The sequence below is a fragment of the Sinocyclocheilus anshuiensis genome, unplaced genomic scaffold, assembly GCF_001515605.1.
Source record: "Sinocyclocheilus anshuiensis isolate Anshui unplaced genomic scaffold, SAMN03320099.WGS_v1.1 scaffold1566, whole genome shotgun sequence".
Classification (NCBI taxonomy): domain Eukaryota; kingdom Metazoa; phylum Chordata; class Actinopteri; order Cypriniformes; family Cyprinidae; genus Sinocyclocheilus; species Sinocyclocheilus anshuiensis.
Window position 1 is genome coordinate 242,681 of NW_015546165.1, and position 8,229 is coordinate 250,909.

An 8,229-nucleotide genomic window follows, 5' to 3' on the forward strand; every position below is an offset into this window, starting at 1 on the left:
TGTGTGTGTGAGAGAGTGAGTGTGTGTGTGTGTGTGTGTGAGAGAGCGAGAGAGTGCGTGTGTCTGTGTGAGAGTGTGAGTGTGTGTGTGTGTGTGTGAGAGAGCGAGAGAGTGCGTGTGTCTGTGTGAGAGTGTGAGTGTGTGTGTGTGTGTGTGAGAGAGCGAGAGAGTGCGTGTGTCTGTGTGAGAGTGTGAGTGTGTGTGTGTGTGTGTGAGAGAGCGAGAGAGTGCGTGTGTCTGTGTGAGAGTGTGAGTGTGTGTGTGTGTGTGTGAGAGAGCGAGAGAGTGCGTGTGTCTGTGTGAGAGTGTGAGTGTGTGTGTGTGTGTGTGAGAGAGCGAGAGAGTGCGTGTGTCTGTGTGAGAGTGTGAGTGTGTGTGTGTGTGTGTGAGAGAGCGAGAGAGTGCGTGTGTCTGTGTGAGAGTGTGAGTGTGTGTGTGTGTGTGTGAGAGAGCGAGAGAGTGCGTGTGTCTGTGTGAGAGTGTGAGTGTGTGTGTGTGTGTGTGAGAGAGCGAGAGAGTGCGTGTGTCTGTGTGAGAGTGTGAGTGTGTGTGTGTGTGTGTGAGAGAGCGAGAGAGTGCGTGTGTCTGTGTGAGAGTGTGAGTGTGTGTGTGTGTGTGTGAGAGAGAGAGAGTGTGTGTGTGTGTGGGAGAGTGTGTGTGAGAGTGTGTGTGTGTGTGTGTGTGTGAGAGGATCAGTGTGCAGGAAGCAGTCGATGGTCACCGGCAGTAAGAATCAACAGTGGAGCGTTTGTCGGCTCAGTTTGACCTCTGACCCCGTGTGTGTGAGGGGTCACTGGTGCGGTTGCTGGAATTGTGGGAAAACGTCTAAAGCACTTTGAAAGAGTGAGCAGGATTCATTCACTACAGAATCACTTTAAATGTTTCATTTTCATGACAGGAGTTTGTTTTTGGTCATTATTGGTGTTTTATATTGATTCCCATGGTGCTTTGCGAGGATGTGTTCAAAGGTGACCAACATTTGGTTTCTCATCAGTCATGAAATTTCCACTAACTCGCGTTTTTATTCATTGATGCTTTACATGTAAAACATTGTATAAAAACGGATGTGTACAGCTCATTCAGTCGCGTCTATAAGCTGTTGTAACGAATGAAATGATCTTTTTTTAATAAAACTGAGTGAACTTTTAATTTCTTCTCAGTGGATGTTTATGCAGCTGAACTGAAGCGGAGTGACTAGTTTGAGCTTTACTCGTGACGAACACGGTGAAATGTTCAGTTCCGCGTCACATTACCACACACTCATACACACACACACACACACACACACACACTCATACTCATACACACACTCTCATACTCACACACATACACACTCATACTCATTCTCACACACACACACACACACACACACACTCTCATACTCACACACACATACTCACACACACACACACTCTCACTCACACACTGCTGATTGTTCATCGATTAGAAAACATTGCAATCTAAAGTTTTTTGAAAGAAGTCTCTTCTGCTCAGCAAGGCTGCATTTTGATTAAAAAAAAATACAGTAAAAATAAACCAGCTGTTTTCTATGTGAATGTGTTAAACTGTAATTTATTTCTGTGATGCGCAGCTGTATTTTCAGCATCATTACTCCAGTCTTCAGTGTCACATGATCTTCAGAAATCATTCTAATATGCTGATTTGCTGCTCAAGAAACATTTCTGATTATTAGCAATGTTGTGCTGCACAATATTTTAGTGGAAACTGTGTGCAGATGTTGTGCAGATCCACTAGAAGACTCTACAAGCATCTCTCGCAGTCACACGTGTATATAGCGACAGATGTTCAGAGGTGTGTTCTGGCTGTAACGCAGCAGGAGGCCTCTCCACATCCATGGTTTCTGTGTCATGCACGCCGCTGGGTGTGTGTCTCCGCTGTGAGGAGAGAGATAAAGATGTGACGCCGGCTCAGATCAGGACCCTGAAGCAGCAGCAGACCATCACAGATGCTGGAGCTTCTCTAGCTGCTGGAGCTGATGCTGGCGCTTCTCTAGCTGCTGGAGCTGATGCTGGAGCTTCTCTAGCTGCTGGAGCTGATGCTGGAGCTTCTCTAGCTGCTGGAGCTGATGCTGGAGCTTCTCTAGCTGCTGGAGCTGATGCTGGAGCTTCTCTAGCTGCTACCACTATAACCCTATAAGCACACGGCAGCGTCCCTCAGTATTTTCGGACCTAATTACTTACTTTTATAGGTTTTGCATTTAGATTCATATTTAGAGATGATAAAAGAATAATTTTTTTGTCAAAGCTCACGTATTTTCCTTTTTTAAATGTTGATTTGAAGTGTCAAGTCTTTCAAAACCTTCATACTATTTACTATTAGATACAGAACTTAACCGCTTCACTGTGTTGTAGTCAAATATTGATTTTATTTCACAAGTTTGAGAGATGCTTGAAGTGAACTTAAATCATGTGACTTTATGTGTGTTGTTTTTTTCTCTTCAAAATATTTTCTGAACTGGGAAGGGACATGTTTGTCATCATATTTTAAGAAATAAAGTGATGTTTGATCGGTCATCATATAAAATTACAATACAACAAAGATTTTCTAATGAGACATGTTCCTCTTAAATAAATAAATAAATAAGAATGGTTTACGCTCTTTTTTTCCTAAAACGACAGTCACGTGTGTGTATGTGTATATATATATATATATATATATATATTCTAAAATGTCATGTATTTTCATCGTCATTTATTATTCTCAAGTCCCATTTTCTCAAACTTTCTTAAGGATTTTAAAGCGGCGCTTTTATTTTGACTCTTCCGGACCGGATGTGACGTCACTCACGCAGACTAGTGAAGCTTCAACAACGTTCCCTATGGACGAAGAAAACTGCGCTGAAATCCCGAACGCAGGTAATTAAACCACCGAGAGCGGAGAGAACGTGTTTGGTTGATCCGCGCAGAATAAACCAGCTCCTGGGACACTGCTCGTGCTGTTTCTGCGACATAAGCAGTCTGGATGCGTGGGATATCAGCACGACTCTCAGCGTTTCTGCCGCAATATGCAGCTGTGCGTGCTACACTAGAGGCACGTGACCTCGTGAGCATTTGTTTACACGTTTAATACAGCGTCTAACAGCGAGACGTGTTCAAATCTCAGTCGTCGGGTTTGTTAATCACACTGGGAATGGAAGAGGAGTGAGGGCAGTGCATTGTGGGATACGGTTCTCCATCTGTATGCATGTTTATGGTCGCACACTGATGCCTTGTTCTAATACCCACACTTGTCCACTTGACTACTTGTGTGACGTATTTCCTGTGTTTGGCCCAAGTGAGCATGAAGACCACGAGTGTGTCGAACTTTTCATTAGCTGATGGGACGCACTTATAGTGTTGTAAAAATGCTTTATTTTAATTTTAAATACTTTGCATTTTGAAGTCAACCTGGCTTAAAGTCGCCGTGTTCTGTTGATTTGTGCTTCCATTAAAACAGTGGGTAGTACAATTCGACAACGAAAAATGCTACCTGTAAAATGATGGTTTATTAACGTCTACACCTATCACAACCCTAACCCTACCCTTACAGTAATGCAGATACAGTAAATATGTGTTATATTCGCGGTTGTAGCTAGAATGGATACAGCTACAGGAAACCAACAATAAATATTGTTTTCTACCTATTAGATTGTTTTATTAAAGTTTACTGTTTTACTTTTTGTAATTAAAAGACAAATTGAAAATTTCTTCAAAATAGTATTAAAATATCGTCTCGTTCTAGTGAACCAAGTATCTGTGTTTTGTCTCATCTCGTGAGCTAAGTGTGTGATATAGATTGCATTCTTCAGGTCAACCATATATTCATGAAAAAAATCAGTTAGAATAAGGAAAGCGATAACTTTGCCATAGTATCCTTTCAAATGTTAACAGTCATTGCATGTGCTGCCCAATCAGCCCGAGCTTCGAGATAGTGTGGGTTTAGTGAGTGTTAAGGGCACTGCGCTTCGGCGTTTTTAAGACCTGAGACAGTCTTGTGCACTTACTTCGTGTCGCGCGCACGCGCTCTCAAGTGGCCTAGAGCGCAAGTGTGTGTATTTGGACAAGGCTCTGCTCGAGTTTGCTCAGGCTGTCTGTGTCTCCTCAGGCGGCGTTCTTCCTCTGGCGTCTCTGCGGCTGCTGGTTCCTCCGCTGCACCTGATGTCTGCCTTCATGTGGCAGGTGCTGCAGCAGAAGAGCGTGATGCATTATGGGAAGCTGGAGGAGTTTGTTTCCATGGTGACGGAGACGCTACCGCAGCTGCTGGGCTACAGACAGAGAGTGCAGCTGATGCTGGGTCTGAGAGCCAGGGTGCGTGCGTCTGACGGTGAAACACACTGGCTGTGTGTGTGTGTGTGTGTGTGTGTGTGTGTGTGTGTGTGTGTGTGTGAGAGAGAGAGCCTCCAGCTCCTAATCTTGTGTGTTTTCCTGCAGATGGTGTTGGAGTTGTGTCGTGGTGCAGTCAGTGTCAGATCCGTGCAGCTCCATCTGGACAAAATACAGATTCCAGCAGCTCTGCCTGGACACCCGGTACTGACTCGAATTAATGCGTTTAGTGCATTTAGTCATTAGTTAACACACATTCATCATGACTCTTATATTGTGCATTATGTTTATTCATGTCACTGCTTTTGGTAACACTTTATTTTAGTGTTGTTGTTACACATTACTGTAGTAAAGACTAATTACAAGCAACTAACCTTAAACCAAAGCCTAATCCTGACCCCATAGTCAGTACATGTGGTTAATTAACATTACGCAGTATAGTTACAGTGTAACAAGAACAAAAGCAGATCTCCAGAAACCCATAATCTCAATGGTTCTATAGTCTTCTAGTCACATTGATGAGATTAGATCTGGCCGATAAGATAGTTTACATTTGGATTTGACAAATGTGACCCTGGAGCACAAAAGCAGTGTTAAGTCGCTGGGGTATATTTGTAGCAATAGCCAACAATACCACTCTCACTCACACACTGCTGATTGTTCATCGATTAGAAAACATTGCAATCTAAAGTTTTTTGAAAGAAGTCTCTTCTGCTCAGCAAGGCTGCATTTTGATTAAAAAAAAATACAGTAAAAATAAACCAGCTGTTTTCTATGTGAATGTGTTAAACTGTAATTTATTTCTGTGATGCGCAGCTGTATTTTCAGCATCATTACTCCAGTCTTCAGTGTCACATGATCTTCAGAAATCATTCTAATATGCTGATTTGCTGCTCAAGAAACATTTCTGATTATTAGCAATGTTGTGCTGCACAATATTTTAGTGGAAACTGTGTGCAGATGTTGTGCAGATCCACTAGAAGACTCTACAAGCATCTCTCGCAGTCACACGTGTATATAGCGACAGATGTTCAGAGGTGTGTTCTGGCTGTAACGCAGCAGGAGGCCTCTCCACATCCATGGTTTCTGTGTCATGCACGCCGCTGGGTGTGTGTCTCCGCTGTGAGGAGAGAGATAAAGATGTGACGCCGGCTCAGATCAGGACCCTGAAGCAGCAGCAGACCATCACAGATGCTGGAGCTTCTCTAGCTGCTGGAGCTGATGCTGGCGCTTCTCTAGCTGCTGGTGCTGATGCTGGAGCTTCTCTAGCTGCTGGAGCTGATGCTGGAGCTGATGCTGGAGCTTCTCTAGCTGCTGGAGCTGATGCTGGAGCTGATGCTGGAGCTTCTCTAGCTGCTGGAGCTGATGCTGGAGCTGATGCTGGAGCTTCTCTAGCTGCTGGAGCTGATGCTGGAGCTGATGCTGGAGCTTCTCTAGCTGCTGGAGCTGATGCTGGAGCTGATGCTGGAGCTTCTCTAGCTGCTGGAGCTGATGCTGGAGCTGATGCTGGAGCTTCTCTAGCTGCTGGAGCTGATGCTGGAGCTGATGCTGGAGCTTCTCTAGCTGCTGGAGCTGATGCTGGAGCTGATGCTGGAGCTTCTCTAGCTGCTGGAGCTGATGCTGGAGCTGATGCTGGAGCTTCTCTAGCTGCTGGAGCTGATGCTGGAGCTGATGCTGGAGCTTCTCTAGCAGCTGGAGCTGATGCTGGAGCTTCTCTAGCTGCTGGAGCTGGCAGAGGAAACTCAATTCACATTCATTATAGTCAGTTTCATTTTACATTTTTTTGTTTGTTTTGTTAGTAGTACATATTTATAGACCGGAAACATCCCATCATAGGAGCTGAGAAATTAACATGAGCTTTCATGATCAAGCAGCATTAAAATCAGTGTTTTAAGCACAGAAGCCGTAAACACGACAAAAACACGCACTTATTAGCAGAACCGAATCATTTCGATGCAGAAACTCACAGTTTTGGGTCTGTTTATCTTTGCTCCTGCTGCTGCTGTGAAGCCGGAAACCAGCGCGAGAGAATTCTACACAATAAAAGTCCAAACAAATATAAAGGGAACGAAGCCAAATTAGTCAGGAAAAAGATTACAGAAAGTGAGTAGAAATTAGTTATAAGTCATTACATACTCAGTTTTTTTTACTAAAACCATTACTAATTACTACAACAGCGAATCAACAAGCAAACGCAAGTGAGAGAAATAGACAAGTCATTTATGGTTTTGTGCTCCAGGGTCACATATGGTTTTATGTGAGTATATGTTGACAGGGAATGTTGATATATGTTTAGGTTTGCGCTGATTTTGAGGATTATGAATAATTATGCATTATAAAATATCAATTATTGGTTTCAATTATAGCATTTTGATAACGTGGTAAACCTAATACCTGTTTCTGATGATTCGAGGCCTGTCGCAGTGGAAGGTTTTGCTCCGATGTGCTGATGTGAATGCATCTGTGTTTGTTTCTAGGCTCCTGATGCTGATCTGAGAACATCCCTCACTAACTTCAGAGCTCTGGTTCTGGCGCTGCTGAAGGACCCGGTGGAGAAAGCCTATTTCTTCCAGGTCAGACACTCATCATGTTGATCCTCAGCGTGACTCGCGGCTGATCTCGTGTGTTTATGTGTCCCGTCTGTCTGTCTCACACAGGAGGTGTTTCCGGTGGAATATGGAGCGCGCTTCGACACGGCGCTGAAGGAGCTGATGTGGGAGCTGCTCTCCTGTCTGGAGAAACTGCTTCCTGTGCCAGACTTTCAGAAAGTACAGCAGCGACTCTCTGCTTTGTGTTTGTGTGTGGTAGAAGTCCAGTGTGTGAAACAGATGTCTCTAATCATATGGAGTCACTATTATTAGCGCCACACTCATCACACGCCGTGACTCCGTGTGGTGCCGCAGAAATGACACACTTAACCTTTTCTGGCACAGCATGTGTAGCACAGAAGGTGATTTGCGTTCTCTCTCTCTTTCTCTCTGTGTGTGTGTGTGTGTCTCAGACGCTGGTGTGGCTCAATCCTGCTCCCGCTGGTCTGGAGGACTGTATGCGGAGCAACCCGAACGACCTGCGCCGCCTTCTGCAGCAGCACCAGCTGTTTGGAGCTGCAGAAACCCACAGCTGGCAGAAAGTGGGTATGGAAACCAACTGTTTCATATGTGTTTAACTCTTAAAAAATGTGCCATAGAGCAACTCATCTGCCAGGATTTGGACATTTTGTTATTATACACCTTATGTTTAAGGTAAGAGTGGCACGGGCGTTATTAAAGGGGTCCTATTATACTTTTTCAACTTTAGTTAGTTCAAAGTCCACTTCAAAAGGAGATATTTATTTAACAGAAATCACTTTTCAAAAACTACAACGAACGACTCGTTTGGACTACAACGCATATTTTCCGGGATTTGTGATATCACAAATATCGACGATTGGGACGAGACCTGGTTGAGCTGCACTAGAGAAGGCAACGAGTGTTATCACTATGTCGGAGACACGCTAGCTTTCCCAAGGCAGACGAACTTAGAGTGGTTACAATCATCCGGGTTTAAATCACGCTCAAATTGATTTGATTTTGACGCAATATTTACACTGAAGCTTGCAGGCGGCTATGGTAAGGGGCGTGACATTTCCCGACCAGGCTCCGAGTGCTGCCAATCACAACACACACTGACCCAGCTAACCAATCACAGCACACACAGGCCCAGCTAACCAATCACAGCACACACTGGCCCAGCTAACCAATCACAGCAAACACTGGCCCAGCTAACCAATCACAGCACACACTGGCCCAGCTAACCGCTAACCAATCACAACACACACCACACACTGGCCCAGCTAACCAATCACAACACACACCACACACTGGCCCAGCTAACCAATCACAACACACACCGGCCCAGCTAACCAATC

The 8,229-nt window shown here is 44.5% G+C and overlaps 1 protein-coding gene across 1 annotated transcript in view; it reads left to right on the plus strand.

Annotated features, from left to right (window-relative positions):
• The first annotated feature begins 2,804 nt into the window (after positions 1–2,804).
• Positions 2,805–8,229, plus strand: part of LOC107701371 (zinc finger protein 135) — a 14,582-nt gene continuing 9,157 nt past the window's right edge. Inside the window, exons 1-6 of the mRNA XM_016503363.1 lie at positions 2,805–2,876; positions 4,105–4,307; positions 4,431–4,526; positions 6,800–6,895; positions 6,980–7,090; positions 7,324–7,456. Of these exons, the coding sequence (XP_016358849.1) occupies positions 2,840–2,876; positions 4,105–4,307; positions 4,431–4,526; positions 6,800–6,895; positions 6,980–7,090; positions 7,324–7,456 (676 nt within the window). The 5' untranslated portion in view covers positions 2,805–2,839. The remainder of the gene's footprint in view (positions 2,877–4,104; positions 4,308–4,430; positions 4,527–6,799; positions 6,896–6,979; positions 7,091–7,323; positions 7,457–8,229) is intronic.